Source organism: Sardina pilchardus, chromosome 2 (genome assembly GCF_963854185.1).
Source record: "Sardina pilchardus chromosome 2, fSarPil1.1, whole genome shotgun sequence".
NCBI lineage: Eukaryota > Metazoa > Chordata > Actinopteri > Clupeiformes > Clupeidae > Sardina > Sardina pilchardus.
In genome coordinates this window covers 15102667-15122666 of record NC_084995.1, presented here as the reverse complement: position 1 = coordinate 15122666, position 20000 = coordinate 15102667, and the positions used below count along the sequence as shown (strand labels likewise).

Below are 20000 nucleotides of genomic sequence, written 5' to 3'. Positions count from 1 at the left end.
TTGAAAAACACAAACTCAAGAAGTGAACACAGATAAATGTGGATCTTTGGGGTTTCTGCCTATGAAGCCGGCAACATGATTAGGCAGAATCAGTTGGGGGAAAAAACTGCTTACACGGAGTCACACTTTGGTGTGTATAATAAGAGTAGTCATGATCACGCTGTGTTTGTGTCATCTACTGTAGAGCCCCAGCTGGGCTTCAACACACTGCCACACGCAGTCACATCGGAACACCAAGGCAGCCAGTCACAGATTTGTTGGGAGAGACTATGAAGCGAATGCTTGAATGGGAAGTCTAATGAGAGCGCTTCTTGATGTCCTCCTCAGTGCAAAATAGATGATAGCCGTTCAGCAGTTCGTCTTTGAGCTACACACACACACACACACACACAAAGAGTGAGCTGAGACACCATAATGAGTCAGCTCACCACCACGCTCATGTGGTGTCTGATGCAGGGCTGCTGCTCACATGACATTACTCAACCACCCCCCACACTCTCCCAGACTGGCAGGAGATACTGTACTGTACGTCCTGGTCTTAACAACTGGTTTCTCCACCTCAGGAGAAGAAACCAGAGGGTTTCTTGGAAATGTGGAAAATGTAACGTAACCCAGACTTAGACGTGATGCATCTGCATTTTGTACAGGCATGTCATGACAGAATTTACTGGAAATGCAGAAGTCCACCAACAAGATTTGTTCCACATGCATTTAAAACCTTACAATGAGGCATCTGGCAGTTTGGAACACCATGATAACGGTGGTGGTGTTGAAACGACTAGCCGTTTTGGCCTATTCTCAGACTAAGCTGTCCATCTATGGATTTCTCCTCAGTTCAGTTCAGTTCAGCTGCAAAAATAGATAGCATGGTGGTCTTTCTGTTGATCCAATGCACCCAACCCCCTGCACGAGGTCAATCCTAACAGATGGACATCTTGAATGGGTTATGCCGTCTCTTTCTGCTCACCCATGTGACAATCTCAAGGTGACACGAAGGCATGTTTTTTGAAGGTTGTTCCTCATAACGTTTAGATTGTTGTCAAAACACATTACTAAAAAGGGGGATAGAATTGAGCTATTAGCATATTGAGATGGAGCTAAAGTAATCCACACATGTTATTCCAACAACAGTGCTAGATATGCTGTGTGAAGAAAACAACTAAATGTACATAATCCTTGGACCAACAACACTGATATCTGGCTATAAATATCCACCTCAAAGAGATGGAGATAACGTTAAGCCCTGCGGCAGACAGAACCCAACCTCCTGTCAGGACTTGACAGCTATTAGCTTCTAGATTTAGCAGCAGAGTTTCATTTATTTTTTGGGGGGGAAAGGGAAACAGGCGCCAAACAAATAAACACAAATAGCAGCGTCCTCACACTTGACTCTCCAGACAGGAAGTGGGTCAGCGGGCGGCGACCAGGGGGCACAGAGACAGCGGGGAGGGGAGGAGGGGGAGAGGGAGGGGGGAGGATTGAGGACAGTAAGTGCTTCAGGCTAAAAACCAGCCGTTCATGCACCCCCCCACCCCCACCCCCAGACACTTTCCTGAGCAAGAGAATAAGTGAGAGATGTTGCGCAAGTCCTCCTCACTATCAATTTGATACCAACACACATTAATCCACTGTTGTGATATTGCACAAAATGGACATGTTTGATCTTTGGAGAATCCACCCTTTCTTACATCCTGTAACGATGACACACCACCTTGCCCTGCAGTTTCAGGTCAATAAATATGTTCCTTCAGCAGTTTCATATTAGACTAGATTAGATTCAAATTTACTCTGTAGTCACTGGTCAAGTAAAATACCAGTGCGAACAGTAATTTAATTTGCTCTGACCTCCACTTGTCATCTATGAAAAGACCCAGCCCTCTCCATTGGTCAAACATCTCAACACACCATCTGAAGGGTCATACACCTTGCATACCACCCAGCAGACACCTGCCTACAGTAGCCTGTTTATAACGTGTTCAGATCAGTGGGCTATGAGTGTCTGTTTAGTCTGGTCACGGAATGGAACAGTGTGTGAAGGCTCTTCACAGGTCACACTGCCTATACACACACCAGCGCTATCTTTCATTATCTAGGAGCAGAAAAAGGCAGTAAGGGGTTCGCACTCTGAAAAAATGTCTAGATTTAAATTTTTTCAGAGTGCAAACCCCTTACTGCCTTTTTCTGATATCTTTTGGTTTGACGCACCTGACTAAAAATACTTTCATCGAGAGCGCAACAGTAGCCCACAAACAAAGAGGAAGGAAGGAAGGAAGTGATTCAAAGATAGCCTATATAAAAGTGTTTGTTTCCACAGTAATATTCTCATCAAAAAATACTTAACTGTACATTTTTTTTTCTTCTGTTTCTGTATATCTCCACCTCAGTAGTGTCACTACTAGGCAGTCTAGTGCCATGGAGGTGTACAAATCCAAGAATTGCAGGCATAAGGGTGTCAATATGTATGTATTTGTATTTGTATTTGTATACAGTATGTATTTGTCTCAAGTAATCAGAGGGGATATTTCTCATGTTTGGGTTTATGCGAGACTGTGGCACAGGGCTTGATTCTGAATATTGCATCTGGGAGTGCTGTATGGCCCGGTGAAAAGCTTGCCAGCTCCTTTCCGGCTCCTGCTCGTGATAGTGCTCCACTTCTAGATGACCTACTTGCCCAACCTTTATTTCTCAGAGTATGCACGTGAATATATGCCTACACGCATGCACGCAAAGCTATAACTTACAGGGAAACCATAAACAATCAAAATAAAACAAGATCCACCCAACTCATCTTATCACACTGCTGTCTTTCAAAGACTTCCATGGAAGAACATGCCCCTACACGCCTACAGTATACTGCATTCAGCCAAAGGAGAAAAATATGGGACAGTTGTTATCTCTTCTTGAGAAGCTTATCAGCCACAGACATAAACAACCAATAGTAGCAGCAGCACAGCACAACACAGCACTCTCAGGGTTGATTGCAGTCACCAGATATTTCAGTTAGATTTAAATAGAGACAAGTTGGTTAAAGGCTGACGTTTAAGCCACAAGATCAGGCATAGCAGAAAATTAGCAGAACCATGTTACACTGAGTTGAATCCTAACAAAGGCCTTAATAGAATATCAACAGTGCCACATTTAAATACACATGAATTGGGGAGTTAGGGTGACATTGTTGATGCATTTATTTGGTGAAAATATAGTATTGAGCAATGTGATGACAATTCATACATTCCCCTGCACATACACTGACACACTGTCAGAATTCCTCATCTTTGCCAGCTGCCTGGGAGCAGGCAGACACCAGTGAAGTAGGCTAGACATAATACATTTCTAACACACGTCAGTGCCAACGGTTAACTGCTTGTGGTGGCCTGACTAAAAATGTGTCTAACTGCTGAAACTGAACTGAAATGAATGAACGATTAAATTCACAATATCTATACCATTTTTGCAATAAATATTTAAACAATCATTAGGCAACATCGAACAAAAACGACTATTTGGGCGTTATTCTCACAATTTACAGAATTACACCAACCAGGTGTGGCGGGGATGGGGGCCCAACAAGTAGGCATACAGTCTGTACACCTGTCACTCGTTTTACGACCTAAAGAAAGGGGACAGGAGAGGGCCTACAGTAATAGGCTACGTGATCACTTTTACAGCCAATATAACGACTCGTTCATTAACCTTTCTGTTACACTGTCAAATGTCCGAAAATTACAATTGGCTTGAACACATCAAGAGTGTTAACAGGAAGCATTCAATGGTATATTCAATAACTCAAACTGCCCATCACCGCGAGACACTACAGCCGACGTAAATAACATGTGCGCTACCACCTACCCGGCCCTTGCTTGCCAGCGTGCAGCAAGGGGGATTTTGAGGCTACTAGGCGAACAAAAGAATTGGGTCCAGCAGTGAGCGCACTGTCTTTACGCGATGGAAGACAAGAGATAATAGGGATTCGATTGGCAAGCTTTCAGTATTATAATATACCTGCAAAATATCCTGTCCAAATAAGCATATCGTGTCATTCCTTCTATTTTCTAGTATTCACATTAGGAAATAAAACACTGTTATGCTACCTTGTATCAGTATGGTGTAGTAAAGGCTTTTGGGGAGTATTTGTCAGCGCAAATCATTTAGACTGTCAATCTAACCACGTATCTCATTGTGATCACATGTAATGTCCATAAGAATAGGTATATCTTGAGAGGAAGAGCTTTTTTTCACAGATTGCAGGTTTCGTTAGACAGTGTCTATCGTGAGCTGCATTTTGGTGGTGTACGAAACGCTAACTCATCACAGGCTACGGTGCGGTAAAAATGCGAGTGTAAGGAGATAGCTATTTGGGACAAATCTTCTCGAAAATAACATGCTGCATTAGGCCACAAAGAAACCTTTTGTTCATCAATGGAAAAATAGGATGTACTGTGTAATGCAACATTTTTACTTCGTCTTTTAAGCAACACTTTCTTTGAGCGTTTTAGAGGCATGGATGCTATCAGGTGCACGTAAAGTGTAACACACAACAACCGTTAGGTTATGTCAGTGATTGTAATTGTTTCTCTAAACTTACCCTCAGCGCAGAGAGGTCTATCTCATCCAGACTTCGTGCCGGGGAGTCACTCGCCATGTTTCAAATGAACGTTGCCCCAAGCGAAAGCCGGCGATTTATAATGACTTCTACCTACGGGGAAAGCTAAGCGAATCCTCGGCTGCGACTATTCAATCAATTCGTTGCAAAGAGCCCACAGTGAATTCAGAGGTAGAATGATCTTCTGGTAAACAAACTAAAGGCTACGGTCTCGCTGTAACACTGGTCGTAGGTTACAGCCGATCTACACATGCATGCATGGAGAGCGAGCATTCTATCGAGAACATGTTCACTGCACCAAGAGTAGATTCTGATGTGTTGTTCTACATTCACAGCAGCAACCAAGCTACAGTGAGAGAGCGGCAGGATCAGTCATATAAACCAGGAGTGGTGTGGTTAGTGTTGTGGGCGGGCACAGCACACCGGCCCGCCCAAATCAAGCCCCCCCGTTGAAATGACATTTCGGGATTGACATATTCCGACTGCCATCTGATTTCCACACTATGAATCAACCATTTCTTATAATTTAGCCGTTATGAAAGACAATTTCCAAGAAAAGGTTGAAAATATCAAAATATACTGGTTGTTCCAATATCTTTCCATCCTGCATGTATCACTAGGACCGTGTAATGTTTAATTTATTATAGCATTTTAATCATAAGAATTTATTAATTGATAGAGTTCACTTGTGTGTGTGATTCTGCTTGATTCCGTTTCTATGGAATTCATTTCTGTTTCACCAGGAAGGAAGATAAAAGTGAATCCGAGGTAACCACCAGAAGATTTCAGGATGAAACAGTTAACATTACAGGTGGGTGAGTCTCCAAATATTACATTTGGTATGCCTATCCAACACATTCTATAAGATACAGCTTAATGAGGATACAGTGAGCTCATAAGTTATTGCTTTCACACTTTTTTTCAATTAGTGGTAATTAGCTGACTGTTATCCATGTGTCGGATAGGGATTGGGTGGGGTGGGGTGAGGAAGAACTTATAAGGGGGAAATTCGACCACTCTATAAGATGAATGCTAGTATAGGCTACTTCCCTATGCCCAAAACGCAATAAACATTACATTACAAAAAACAAACAAACAAAAATCTCAATTTTTCCTGATTTGAAGTACTGTAGATGTAACACGTAAGTAAAGAATCACAATAGATATGAGAGAGTCGTGGCATATCAACACATGTTGATTGAAGAAAAAACTCCTGAGACATCGGGCCAATAGGCTGGGTGACCCCTGCCTGACCTTCCGGCGAATTTGGATTTCACCTGGCAGCTCAGGCTGGAAACCTGTAAACCAGGAAACCACATCTACTGTATCTCCCCTGCTTCCTAACCACAACCGGTGGGTCTAATTACAACCTAGCTGATCCAAAAAACGCACCCAGATCATTGGTCTACAGTAATTGGTTGAAGGACTATGCAAGTGTACAGAGTCATTTGAACTATGCCCATTGATCACGCCTTTTGTGCAGTAAGCGGAGACTCCCCAGACCAATGTTCAAACTTAAAAGATTGGGCATAGTCTGGTGATAGCCAGACTAGGTTACGAGTGTAGAATTAGGTCGCTATGTGCTCACATGTAAAAGGCGACGGTGATCATGACCATTGCTATCAGCCATAAGCATACTGTATACAGGTCATGATCCTATTAAGGAGAGAACAGAGACGTGTCAGCAAAAAGAATGTCATACACACACAAATGCATATTATCTCAGTATCTGAATGTGTGTACGCTGACTACCTTTTTTTTATCATCAATTTCATTATATCCTATATCCATGTTCAAACATATTTAAACATATTGCAATGTTTCATGCACATATGGAAGGTTTATAAGCTTATTTGCACATATACTGCACATTACTGTGTCCAAACCACATTTCAGTGAACATTTAAATGATTAAGAGGAAGGGGCACATGATCAACAGCATCATGTTATCATCGCCATGTCTTCTTCACATCTCTAGCTGTAAAGTCACTGGCACAGGATGGGGATCTCCACCCCACTGCAAGCATTTCCAACTTCTTTTGATGATATTCACAGCTGACTCTAGCTGCGTCTCTAGGACAACCCTCTCTACAGTGTGTGGAGTAGTAAATATTCCTGTTACTCTGGTGGCCCTGTTTCTCTCCTCTTTTTTTCCCCACATGTGACTCGTGCATCACAAGGACACAAGCTGCACTGTGGCCACAGGGACTGAAGACTGGGGGAGAGAGAGGCACACAAGGATATGAAAGTGACTGACCGAGAGAGGGGAGAAAAAAAACAGGCAGTGCATTAAATAGGGGACAATGGACACTTATGACCTCAACAAGGCTTGCTTTCAAAGCGGCGCAGCTTTGGGGAGAGAGTGGAATTAATGATGTCATCTGGACAGTGCTTTTACACTGTGGTGCATTACACACAGAGATTGGCCAGAGACACAGCATCAAGTCAGGAGAGAGAGAGAGAGAGAGCAAGAGAGCGTTCTGACGTCCTGCTGGGTGAACTTCCATGTGAATTAGCGATTACACACATGCCAGTTTACTCGACACAAACAACTCTCCTTATCTGTTTAGCCATCGACCACAACAAAATATGTCCCTGAATAAAATATTCGCCCCATTCTCTTACTCCCTCATCCAAGGTGAGTATGAACAGCTTTGTCTTGGGCAGTCATTGATTCTTCTGCATGGAGGCACTCAGAATGTTGTCGTTCCTCTGGTTTGAATCTATTTCCAAAAACGGTGCTATGAGTTTGTCTGTTTGGCTTTCGATATTAATGTAGCATAAGTTTTAAAAACACATTCCTCTTGGAATGGAATGTTGTTGTGTAACACATTACTTGAATGTTACATTCGCAGTTGCACACAATCTTTTCCCATATTTAGAAGAGGTATTTTTTCTGCTTTAGCATGCTGCAGTCAGGTTGTGTATTTAGCAGCGTCACCGCCTGCAGCACTTAATTCTTGGCAGCGAGCCCCCAGGGGCACTAGTATGGGAGACATCCACAGCATACACTACAAGGGGCACTAGTATGGGAGACATCCACAGCATACACTACAAGGGACACTAGTATGGGAGACATCCACAGCATACACTACAAGGGACACTAGTATGGGAGACATCCACAGCATACACTACAAGGGACACTAGTATGGGAGACATCCACAGCATACACTACAAGGGGCACTAGTATGGGAGACATCCACAGCATACACTACAAGGGACACTAGTATGGGAGACATCCACAGCACACACTACAAGGGACACTAGTATGGGAGACATCCACAGCATACACTACAAGGGACACTAGTATGGGAGACATCCACAGCATACACTACAAGGGACACTAGTATGGGAGACATCCACAGCACACACTACAAGGGACACTAGGAGACATCCACAGCACACACTACAAGGGACACTAGGAGACATCCACAGCACACACTACAAGTGGCACTAGGAGACATCCACAGCACACACTACAAGTGGCACTAGGAGACATCCACAGCACACACTACAAGGGGCACTAGTATGAGAGACATCCACAGGCCACAGCACACTCTACAAGGGGCACTAGTATGAGAGACATCCACAGCACACACTACAAGGGACACTAGGAGACATCCACAGCATACACTACAAGGGGCACTAGTATAGGAGACATCCAGCACACACTACAAGGGCACTAGTATAGGGGACATCCAGCACACACTACAAGTGAGCATGCATATGACCGACAGAGTCCTCTTTCGCCTGCGATCCCTCAGGACATAATCATGCCGACTTGGTTCTCTCTCTCTCTCTCTCTCTCTCTCTCTCTCTCTCTCTCTCTCTCTCTCTCTCTTCTCTCTTCTCACAGTTCTTTCTGCCTCTCTCTCACCATACCCCTTGTTCTCTTATGCATTCTCTCCCTCCATATCTCTCTCTCTCTCTCTCTCTCTCTCTCTCTATCCTCATTTCTTCCTCAGTTGCCCAGCAATGACATTGAAAAATTGCCATAGTGTAATGTATTACTCATTGGCTCTCAGAATCTCAGAATAGAGTACAGTTTCAAAAGGAGTTAACAAGGTACACTGTTCGTTGTTTCTTGGGAATGCCCAACCCCAGTCAACGACATTGTAAGAGCTGTCTGTCTTTCAGCAGGGATATTATGTGTGTAGTCATAGATGGGCTTGGTGCAAAATTGTGTGTTTCAGTATAGGTCTAATTTGGTGTGTGTGGTTATACTGAGAGTATGTGTGTGTGTTTGCGTGCGGGTGCACGTGCGTGTGTTTGTGCGCCGATATGCATGTCTCTGCAGGTGCAAAACTGCACCGCGCCATCCAGTCATATTGAAATGCATGCTTATTATCCCAGATGCCCTCCTGCTTAATAATATGTGTGTGTGATTATTGTGTGCGACTGGCGCTGTGTGCTCCTCATAATCCAAGGTCATGGCGAGGAGGAAGTGGCATGGTGTGTGGACTCTGATAAGCCTGGAAACTTGACTCTAAACAGGAAGCAGAGAATGCAAGCCACATGGTCCGATGCTGACAGACATATCTCTCTGCAAAAGCCTTATTCTTGTGTGTTGGATGACACAGCATTTTCCTCGTGTCAAAAAGGGTGTTTCTCCTCGAGTGGGTAGATGAGTGACAGGCTCTCCCGATCAAAACGGACTTCTTTAGTTCTTATTCCATTTCACACCCAACCAATGCACAATTATGGCATTTAGGTATAAATGTGTTGTATGCTGTGTTTGAACAACTGCCATTCGGTGAAACAATTCAACCGAGGTCAAAAATAATTACCAGATCAAGTTGAAACAAATCCTCTGACATTTCGACAAACCACACCGTCGCGTAGGGCTTCTTAAGAAAGCTGGTTTGGCTTCTAATTTCCTCCTCCTTTCCCAGGAAGCCAGGAAAGTATTTCCTCTGAACACCAACGAGTTCAGCCAATTATTTGGAAGCACTGTGGTTAAAGTATTCCCATGGGACATTCAGTAGAGACACCATGACGTTACCATGGCATTGTTCTGTTGCTCCCTTTGTCTGAGGCAGAGGTTGGATTTGGCAGTTTCAGGTCCCCACATTCACGAGTTGTGGAAAGGAAATTATTGGTCTGCCATCTCACAGAATGGTCAACACCTACGTTATAACATTCATGTATGTGTAAGCTGTCACATTCAGTGATTCAATTATGTTATACCCTCTTTTACAAAGAATTACTAATCTTACGGTCATGCTACATGACTACATCCTCATGAATACATAAAATAAATCTTGTGTGTTTCATAGCATTCATGTCAATTTTCTGTGTCAGGTGGCGTTACCGTGTCATCTTGGTTTGATGCAGTGGGGTTTACGGTCTGCACTGAGCCCCCATGTGTGTCCTATTTGGCTATTTATTCAGTCTGGATACTCTGTTGTCATTTGCATATGAATGACTGTTGGTTTACCTGAAGGGTCATTTGAAACAGCACGAGTATCAATTTCACCGATAGATATTCTGTGGGTAAATATTCTCCTCTTGAGTCAGTGTGTTACACTTGTAGTTAATACCTATTGCTGAACAAGGGCCTCTTGATAGTCGAGAGGCAAGAGTCAGCATTACACATTGTCTGAGGGAAAATGTCTGACGTCTTTTCAAGATGGACCCAAACACAGGCTGTTGGGATGATGGTCAGTGTATTAGCCTGTTGATCACATGATTCCATAGTGCTATATGCTTCCTCAAAACATACTCTGACCCTTACCCTGGCCTGTCATTCCAGCTCCTGCATGGACCAGCCCATTATCATGACTACTGCAGTTTGGCTGAGAGTCTTGTTATAATGTCCTCAATGTCATGGTGGATTTCACACTTGTCCATGACTGCACTATAATATACGATAATGCAAGATGGACACCTTGTGCAAGGGCACAACATCTGCACATAATATGGTGGAACTTATTCGTAATCAGTAGGAAACTCTTCCTGTGTGCCCTAGATAGTCCATGGAGAACATTTAGATATTCTTGACATATCATCCCCAAGGATGACTCTCACGTGCCTTAGGACATTAATGTGACACAAGGAGACAGCTCCCCCCGCTGGCAGCAGGTGGAACACCAGCCATGACAGGAGCCCCGTTGAAGGGGTGCCAATGGCAACAAGATGACCTTGAGTTTTTTCTCCCTTCACCAGGAACAACAAGATGACCTTGAGTGTTTCTCCTTTCACTGGAAATGCAAGCTGGAGCATTCCAAGTGCCACTCAGTCTGTGTTTTCAAGTTCTAAATCCCCACAGTGTACCGACTGAGCATGTGGAGAATGCCACACAGCGCAGGTGTTTCTAAAGACATGCTATGATCTTTGACAGCACTCAGCAGAGCAAAGGAGTACAGGCTTCTTGTGCAGGTCAGAACAACAGTGTCTTCTAAAGCCTGTGGGGAAGAAGCGTCTGTGGGGAGACCACTGCAACACGACACGCGCACAATGAATTATTACAGATAATAAAAGATGAATGGAGAGTGGATGTATAGATATAAAATGTATATTCTGAGGAACAGAATGACGTTTCTCCGAGACACAAAATACCATCATCAAGGTGCAATGTTGTTGGAGGTTGGGCTTACTTTTGGAATCATCAATCATCACAATAAATGATTGTTGTTGTGGTGGTGCAGGGTATAAACCTGCAATCTGGTACCTCATGTGGAAATAATTTCCATGACTGCATGGAGGAGCATTATCACCCCATAGGCTTCCCTTTAGTTTAAATTATATATTTGTTACCACTTAAAATGCACAAACAAAAACAACGCAGCTGTAGGAAAATACGAGCAAATGAGTCTCCTGATGAGCAAAACGGCTCTCACAGTCACCCAGTTTCAACAGAAGCTTAAACGAGTATGTAGTTAAGATCTCATGCCTTCTCAGGTCATGGTACCAATCCATCAAAAGCACAGTGGCTTTGTATATTCAATAAATCTCAACATTACGCTCTTAGGAAACCATCAAATGCATCTGTCAGCTGAGGGGCAGTTTACACATGATGAGGCAAATTTACATTTAAATTGCTTCATGGGTTTTATACCCCCTCCACCAAATACTGTATGTATGTATTGTATGTACTACATATGCATGCATGTGCGTGTGTGTGTGTGTGTGTGTGTGTGTGTGTGTGTGTGTGTGTGTGTGTGTGTATGTGTGTGTTTATGTGTGGGTGGGTGTATGCACAAGGGTAAATGTGCGTATCCACTGCTGCTTGTTCTATGGAGCAGAAGGTCAAATCTATCTACATCATCCCTAATTCAGCATTTGTTTGAAATGTTAAACACATTGCCCAATGAATTGCCAAGACTACACACCACATGTATGTAATTCATAATGTTTACCCTTTTTTCAACTGTCACAGAAGTGTCCACTTCATTTACTGTCTAATACATACGATGTAGAAGATTTCAATAATACACAGATATGTGCACTTGTTGGACGATTTGTCAGAATTGAGCTTGTTGGGGGGGGGGGTTCAGGAAATGGTTTCTGCTGCTGAAACCCTGTCAGAAACCTCTCAGATCTCGGCGAGGCCCCATCAGTGGATCCCTGTGGAACCCGGAATTCTGCGCTCCGTCAAACTCGGCCCAGACACCCTTAACTAGAGATGACACGCCGGTGATGAAATTGTGCCGGGCCCATCAGCCGAGGGATGACATCCGAGTTGTTTTGCTGCCTCCCGGCAACAGACCTGCCATGCCTCTCTGAAGGAGCAGCACACCTTCAGTACCGGGGGAGCAGAGAGAGAGAGGGAGAGAGAGAGGGAGAGGGAGCAGAGATAGAGAGGAAGCAGAGAGGGAGAGAGAGAGAGAGAACAGAGAGAGAGAGGGCAAGAGAGGGAGCGGGAGAGACAGAGAGAGGGAGCAGAGAGGGAAATAGAGCAGAGAGAGAGAGGGGGGAGAGGGAGCAGAGAGGGAGAGCGAGAGAGATAGGGAGCAGAGAGAGATACAGCGAGAGAGAGAGAGACATAGAGAGAGAGAGAGACTTGCTATGCAGAGGAGCAGCAACAAAAAATCAACTATGGGGAAAGAAGGGGATTCGAGAGGCTGTCAATAAAATTGTGAGAATAAAGAGCGGTTCGCTTTATTACACTTGAGTGACGGATTGTTGTGCTGTCAATGTGAAGTAAAGAAACAATAAAGAACTGCTTATCTGACTTTGAAGAGTGGTGTCTTAAAATGACTAACGTACATCACAGAAATAACAAATCAATGGACCACAGAGTGAGACAGAGAGAGAGAGAGAGAGAGAGAGAGAGAGAGAGAGAGAGAGAGAGAGAGAGAGGCAGTGGAATGACTGCTTGTAAACAGATGAGTGATACAGAATAGAAGGACCAGAATTGGAGCTCAGGGAATCTGGGCTTGCAGTCTGTGTTGCCCACCATTGGATGGAGCTTGGATTGCATCAGCGCGGTTCAGCACTTCCCACCTATCACGGGCAGATTGTCTACTCTAGATCTCTCAAATCCTGTCCACGTTCACAGAGAGAAGGGTGGCGAGAGAGCGAAGCATGATATCCCTTTAGGAAGAAGTTTTGGTTTTACAGCTGGGTTCTACACTGGAGATGACTTGTCCCAATCACTTCAATACAGAGGAGTGAAGAGCAATAAACAAGTTGCTTTGAGTAGCCTACCGTTACTGCTTCCTAAAGTGAATGCATTTCTAAAGTCCGAGGGCCATGGTGTAAAAGTCCTTGGAGGTCAGTTACATCAGCATTCCTGATGAAACATGTCCAGATTCCCTTTCCAAAAGACAGAGGGTGCTATGTGGGATGGGATAGTCATATCTCCCCTTGTCACCAGGTTTAAGGTGACCTGAACGTAGGAATTCCCCTCTTTGTCCATTATCAATGTACTAGGCACTCATTCTAGCCTGGGTTTTCCCATACTGCCTTGCGCGGTGATTTCAATCCCGCTGCTAAGCCAGTCTGGAAACTAACGCCCAAATGTTCGCCTGATGTTGGCGAACCAATCACAGAACATCCGAGAAGTTTCCGTTGCCTTCTTGCGTCTACATTCGACGCCAAAGGATTTACACTGATGTCAATGGCAGCCCTTAGCGTTGCATACGAACGAGTTGGGTGAGCTATGCGCATTTGATAGACATCCGTGGCGCCCAATGAACGGATCTGGGCATTTTTTCAAATACGAGAAAATGAACGTCTGGTTGCCAGACCACGTCTCATTTGAGAAGTGGTAGGTGTTAGCCAGGCTACACTCATTCAGCAATAAGGGGGAAACACAACTCATTAAAAAGCGGCGACAAGGGTCATGGTCCTACCCGCGACAACAGAGTCACAAAGTCCCGTAGTGCAATAGCGGTCATCAGCCAAGACATAGCAGAGAGTCCATCGTCCATACTGTAAGTCAGTGTGGCATCATCAACATAAGTTTAAAGCCATTATTGTAAGGTAAAGATAAAATAACCACACTGTGTTGCTTTAAGGGATTCTGACATATAAATACATGTCATTTATAAAATGACAAAAGAATTGTACAAATCATTTGTTTCTGACAAGGCACTTATTATTACAGAGCTTCACTGGAGGAGTCATTCATTGCTCAGAAAAGCAGTGCAGTGGAAATGTTCCGGAAGATTCCCTTCCCTATAGTGTCAGTGGTAGTCCGGTGAGGGCCAGGAGTGGTCAGACTCAGGTCCAGAGTTCTGTGGGCGCCATGGCCTCTTTGGTTCCCACGGAGGGCGTGAGGTTCTCCTCGCTGAGGAACTCCAGGGGGAACTGGACGAGGAAGCCGCGGATCTTCTTCAGCAGCTCCTGAGCCTTGGCTGGGTCCTCTTTGTCCAGCCCCGTCTTCGTCTTGAACTCCATCAGCTCCTGCATGTTCCTGACCAGGCTGGACGGCAGACAGTTGAACACCTGCACACAGGACACACAACAATGATCAATGAACAATGATTCAATAGTAATCATAATTCAATTAAATTATTTAAGCTTTTGAACATTTTAATGACATAATAGTTTAATTGTTATTAGACAAATACCAGCATTCTAACTACATGAAAGGAGGAAGGAGTATCCGCTAAATTGAATCTGGAGTGAGAATGGGACACAAAAGGGAAATGGTGCACTCATATTCATCAAAAGCTTTTAGCAGAAGCATGGCGAGACGCGGCGATGGCAACAGCACTGCCCCAACGGAGCTCTGGCTCTCAGCACCAGCGCCGGGGCTCAGCGGGCGCCTGGCGCCATGCGTCACGTCGGGCACGTCGGTGGTGGGCACTGACTGCCAGCGGACTGTTACGGGAAGTGTCAGCGCATGATGGCGGCGCAGAAGATGGATTTGCTGCGCCATTAGAACTCATTAGTGTGCCACCGTTCCACGTGGCAGCTGCCAGCTCGCCTCCGAGCGGCGGCCTCCATCTCAACCGCCCAAGCGCCCACCCGCCTGCCCGCCCGTCCGCCCTCCACGCACACCGGCAGTGATTGAGTGGCACGGTTATGGAGTGAGTGAAGGACATGTTTAAATTATAATTCACTGCGTTTTGATGTATTGGGGGCATTAAAGAGGCAGCCCCCCCCATTTCACACCATTATCACCAACCACGCCCCCCCCTTCCTCCCTCCCTCCCTCCCACCACTGAGCTGACACACAAACAGGGAGACAGGAGACTGTGCTGCAAGACCTTCTCATAAATGGTGGCGTTCCGTCCCGATACGGTCATCCAGACCTCCTTGTAGAAGTGATCGCTGATTGGGTCGGACACGTCGATGGTGGGGTCGGAGAAAGCACCCAGGATCGTTCTGGTGAATGAAGAAAAACAGGTTATCGTGTAACATGTCTTTGGTGTACATGCTGAACAAGCACTTGCAATTAAAAGGGCAACATGATTTAAGATAGCCTACAAGTCAGATACTAAAACTATAATGTTCCTTATATGCATGTGAGGAAACATGGCATTGTGTCTTACATAAACTGTCTAAAAGCATCTCCTAGATTAGAACTAGCATTGAGCACCTGTTTGGTAATATTCTAGACCTTCTATTACAACATTTGAATACATATTTTAAGGTAGGGCCTATATTTAAATTTATTCCACTGCTCGGTTGAGTTCCCCATTGTCCTGCGTTCTATAAGGGTGTGCATTAACTTTAGATATACGCACGGCTGAAGTAGTTCCATTGTTTTTGACCGTATCACACTTGAATATTAATTCGCCAAACTTGTTGTGAAGTTTAAATGCACTGTCACGTTACATACAAGCTGTAAAATACAGACGTTCAGATCATAGTAACGTTTAGCATATGGCAGAGGTGTCATTTAGCTAGTTAGGTGGCAGTAGGCTAAGAAAAATAGCAATCTTTCAAAGTTAACGTTCATCAGAATCTTGGGATATGCCAGCTTGACAACGGGAGATTAGAACTAACGACTGGCTTTTGGCCATAGCAACCATCCATTTAGAACTAGTAACCGCAGTTTGAGAAATTAGTTGAAATGTGTCTGGGAAAAGTAGTTCTACAAACAAAACAGTTCTAGCGATTAAAACATTTAAATTAGCACCGGAAACGAACACAACGCAGTGGCAACAGTGGAATAAGCGGGATAATGGACTTCACGCCGTGCGGTTATTCAAAGTTAATGCACTTTTCTAGACGGAACGTCCCTCCGCTTCGCGTCGGGCCGTATCACCGTCTAGAACGTGCATTAACTTTGAATAACCGCACGGCGTGTCGTCCATTATCCCGTACATATTCAGCATCTCTGCCTTTATTTTAGACACGACAGTGAAGAATCCTGTCTCACATGGCTAAATCGATAAAGTAATCAGTAAGTAATCAGTAAGTAATGTATCTCAACTGCCCTCCCGTTTAAAGCCTCTGAATACCCTCTGTGGTGAGATGGCTATTATGGACTCACTTGAAGCACTCCAGCCTGAGCCCCAGGGCAAACTTCCCCGCCTGGTACTCCTGTCCGTCCATGACCGAGGGCACGGTCTCCGTGTCCTCCACGATCACCGCCACCTCGCTGTCCCGCTTCCCCAGCATGCTGCGGTCATTGATGTTGGCCGAGCCTGACACAGAAACAGGGAGTCCATGATACGGCTACAGGAGCATGGGCAAGAGGGGTGGAATGTGTGTGTGTGTGAGAGAAAGTGTGTGTGTGTGCATTTCTCTCTCTCTGTCTCTCTCTCTCTTTCTGTCTCTCTCTGTGTGTGTGGGGGGGTGACTATGACATGGTATACTGAGGAAGCATAGTGAGTGAGTGTGTGTGTGTGTGTGTGTGTGTGTGTGTTGTGAGTCTCTCTCTCTCTCTCTCTCTCTCTCTCTCTCTCTCTCTCTCTCTCTCTCTCTCCTATATGAGGGATCGTAGAATTGAACATATCCTCATAGCCTCAGGGTAAACTGCAATGTTCCACACAGTTTTTGGGAAAGAGGACTGAAATGTTGTCGGACGAACCATGAAACAAAATCTCAGAAAAGCATCCAATCCATTAATGTGTTATCCTCTGGCTCTCATTACTCCTCGTTCCTCATCTCCCTGACTGGTGATCAGATCCTGAGGCGGGGGTAATTCAATAGCGCACAAATCATCCACAGAGAGATTTGAGATAATTCAATTCCAACAAAGGGCTGAACGATTGTGCCTCCTCCTCTTTGTGTTATGATGGCTGCAATCGTTCAGGTTTGCCCTCTACAGTAATACAACTTCAAAATCTTTTAGGAGTTTTTTGGTTGGTTGGTTGGTTGGTTGGTTGTAATTTCGAGTGCGGAAGTTCATTTGATCAAAGTGGAAATACGTTCAGCACCACTGATTATAACAATAACAGCGCTGTCGTAATATCATATCAGAGCTTTGTGATGTAGTGTTTGGTTTGGACGTCTCAGCACCCAGCGCACCCCAGTATAACCTAATAAGCCGCGGTGCTTTCTGTTGACTCAGATGAAACTTGGAAACAAAATGAAAGTCTGGAAACTGTGAGTGACTAACAGAGGTCACCCGTTGGGTGATGTGCAATGGCAAGACTAGAAAACTCTTATTTTTGTTTTGTACTGTTGTGGATTGTTCCAGCTGTACAACTTTTTTGTGGATGATTGTCATGGCTGTTCTGTTCTGTTCTGATTGTTGGGTTACAAGCTTGGGTCGTGTGTATTTGAGAAAGATCATCATATACGGAGATGGGTTTGATTCATTGTGGAGTAATTGTGGCAGTTCCATAATGTTTCACTAGGGGGAGCACTGTCTTCATGCCACAGGGCTGATGAGAAGAGAAGGGTATATGGGGCTTGTTTACTTTCAGAATTCAAAAATATTTTGGAGATCATTTGAATATTTCAACAGAAAATTCATCTCAACCAAGGACACTTGTCTGTATCTCTCCAAGTCTCTCTCTCTCTCTCTCTCTCTCTCTCTCTCTCTCTCTCTCACCGATGATGACTGTGTTGTCGTCGGCGATGAGCATCTTGCTGTGGACGTAGATGAGCTCCGTCACTAAGTGCCCCTGCAGTTCAGCATGTGTGCGCAGGCCAGCAAAGGAGATGTAGTTCATCCACTGGTTATCCACTACAAATCAACAGAGAGAGAGAGAGAGAGAGAGGGTAAGAGAGAGAGAGAGAGGGAGAGAGGGGGAGAGAGAGAAAGGGAGAGAGAGAGAGAGAGAGAGAGAGAGGGAAAGAGAGAGAGACATCTCTTTTACTTCTAAACATCATATCAAGTTCAAAGTCTAATGGTTTCCTCATGCGTTTCCTAGTGACGCTTCAACAGGCAGAAAGTAGCGTGTAGATGTGAGTGCTCACTCTCTTTCTTCAGCTGGGAGATGATGGAATGGTCTCCTCTGTTCATGGTTCTGAAAGGGAGCAGATCAACAACACTGAGGCACACACCACTTCAAAAACAAACCACACAGACACCTTATTTAGGCATGCATTTTAAATGAAGAACAGTGCTTTGGAGAAGTTAGTGCCGTTAGTGTTCACTTTTTTTCTCTACTAAGGTAAACTTTGTGTTTGTTTTTCTGTCTGTGTTGTTTCCCTCAACATCTGTCTCTTGGGTTTAGAAAGGAAGGTGGGGGAAGCAGCAGTGAAAGCAACAGACTTGACAGTGCGCTCTGCCAATGTAAAACAATTCATCTGAAAGTCTTATTCCTGCTGTGCCACTGGCAAGCCCGCTTGCTCGGAGAGCTGCGCCCGTCCACGCCGGACCCGGTGCCAGGAATACATTACTCCAGCCTGACAACAATGAGCCAGTGTTTTTTTTCCCCCCTCTGCCTCTGTTCAGACCACCTCCTGCACACAAATCATCTGCCATTTCTCTCCCCGTCAACTTGTCCAGTCTTTGGGCTTATTAAAATGGGATGTAAATGAGGCTGCTCACAGCAGCGCAGGTATCCAGCCGGAGGGACGCAGGGCAGGGAGGCCCCTGGGCAGGGAGTGAGTCTGGCACCACTGGAGGGCTGCTGCTCTTGGAGAGGGAGGAGCTGGAGGGTGTGCTGTCCCTTACCCATCTCATTACAGTTCAACAGTTTATGGGATGGAGAGAGCAACGGCTCAGACAGACAGACAGAACTGAACTCTCTCTCTCTCTGTTTCTGACTGTCTCTCTCTCTCTCTCTCTCTCTCTCTAGGTAGGCATGTAGGCCTGTTTTCAATCGCAGGTTAAGCTACTAACTGAACTCTCACTTCTCACTTGCCTCTAATAATGAGATTGATCATGCCCGATTTGAGGATGTGTTTTTATTCCTACACTGATAGACAGGGAATGAAGGGAGAGGAACTCACCTGTAGTTGAAATGCATGACGGCCTGAAGGGCGTTGCCACCGCCTGTGGTGATGTCACCCTCGAAGCCTGGCAACAGTGGCGTCACCACGTACACACGGAACTTCTTATTCTCCCTGCAGTGGAACATCACAACGCTTACAAAGAGCTCACTACACGTTCTTTAGACAGCACGGAACCTCTTATTCTCCCTACAGTGGAACATCACAATGGTTACAAAGAGCTCACTACACGTTCTTCAGACAGCACGGAACCCTTTATTCTCCGTACAGTGGAACACCAAAACGGTTACAAAGAGCTCACTACAGGTTCTTTAGAGTAGACAGCATGGAAATTAGCTGCAAATTTATATCTAGTCGTGGAAACTAAAGTGCAGTTTGCAGGTACATTTCTATAAACACAGTAACATTTATTGGACGACCAGTTATAATAAGTGAATTGTGAATCATAAGTGTTGCTGTGAATCTCCTGTTCCCGTCTTCTCCGAGGAACCCATTTGTGGTCTGACCACTTCTATCCTAATGAGTCCATTTGATGCTCGTCTCCATCGATGACTCAGACATTGTGACTGACCACTCCTAAATCAGCCCTTGTTCATTCATTTCCACGGAGCTGTTTTTTTTACTGGGTTGGATTCCTCTAACAGTAGAA

The 20000-nt window shown here is 44.8% G+C and overlaps 2 protein-coding genes across 10 annotated transcripts in view; both read right to left on the bottom strand.

The window, feature by feature from the left end:
• The window catches only part of LOC134064244 (TRAF2 and NCK-interacting protein kinase-like), an 86702-nt gene extending 81765 nt beyond the window's left edge, over positions 1-4937 (bottom strand). For all 7 annotated transcript variants that reach the window (XR_009936264.1, XR_009936266.1, XM_062520144.1 and 4 more), the window contains exon 1: positions 4586-4937. Coding sequence is in view for 5 of the 7 variants with exons in the window: in XM_062520144.1 (XP_062376128.1) it covers positions 4586-4642 (57 nt within the window). In the remaining 2 variants the exon portion in view is untranslated. The remainder of the gene's footprint in view (positions 1-4585) is intronic.
• Positions 4938-12673: 7736 nt separating this feature from the next.
• pld1a (phospholipase D1a) overlaps positions 12674-20000 on the bottom strand; it is a 33352-nt gene continuing 26025 nt past the window's right edge. For all 3 annotated transcript variants that reach the window (XM_062520091.1, XM_062520073.1, XM_062520082.1), the window contains exons 21-26: positions 19352-19465; positions 18371-18420; positions 18003-18137; positions 16494-16647; positions 15262-15379; positions 12674-14494 (exon numbers count right to left, since the gene is read on the bottom strand). In XM_062520091.1, coding sequence (XP_062376075.1) covers positions 14270-14494; positions 15262-15379; positions 16494-16647; positions 18003-18137; positions 18371-18420; positions 19352-19465 — 796 coding nt within the window. In that variant the 3' untranslated portion in view covers positions 12674-14269. The remainder of the gene's footprint in view (positions 14495-15261; positions 15380-16493; positions 16648-18002; positions 18138-18370; positions 18421-19351; positions 19466-20000) is intronic.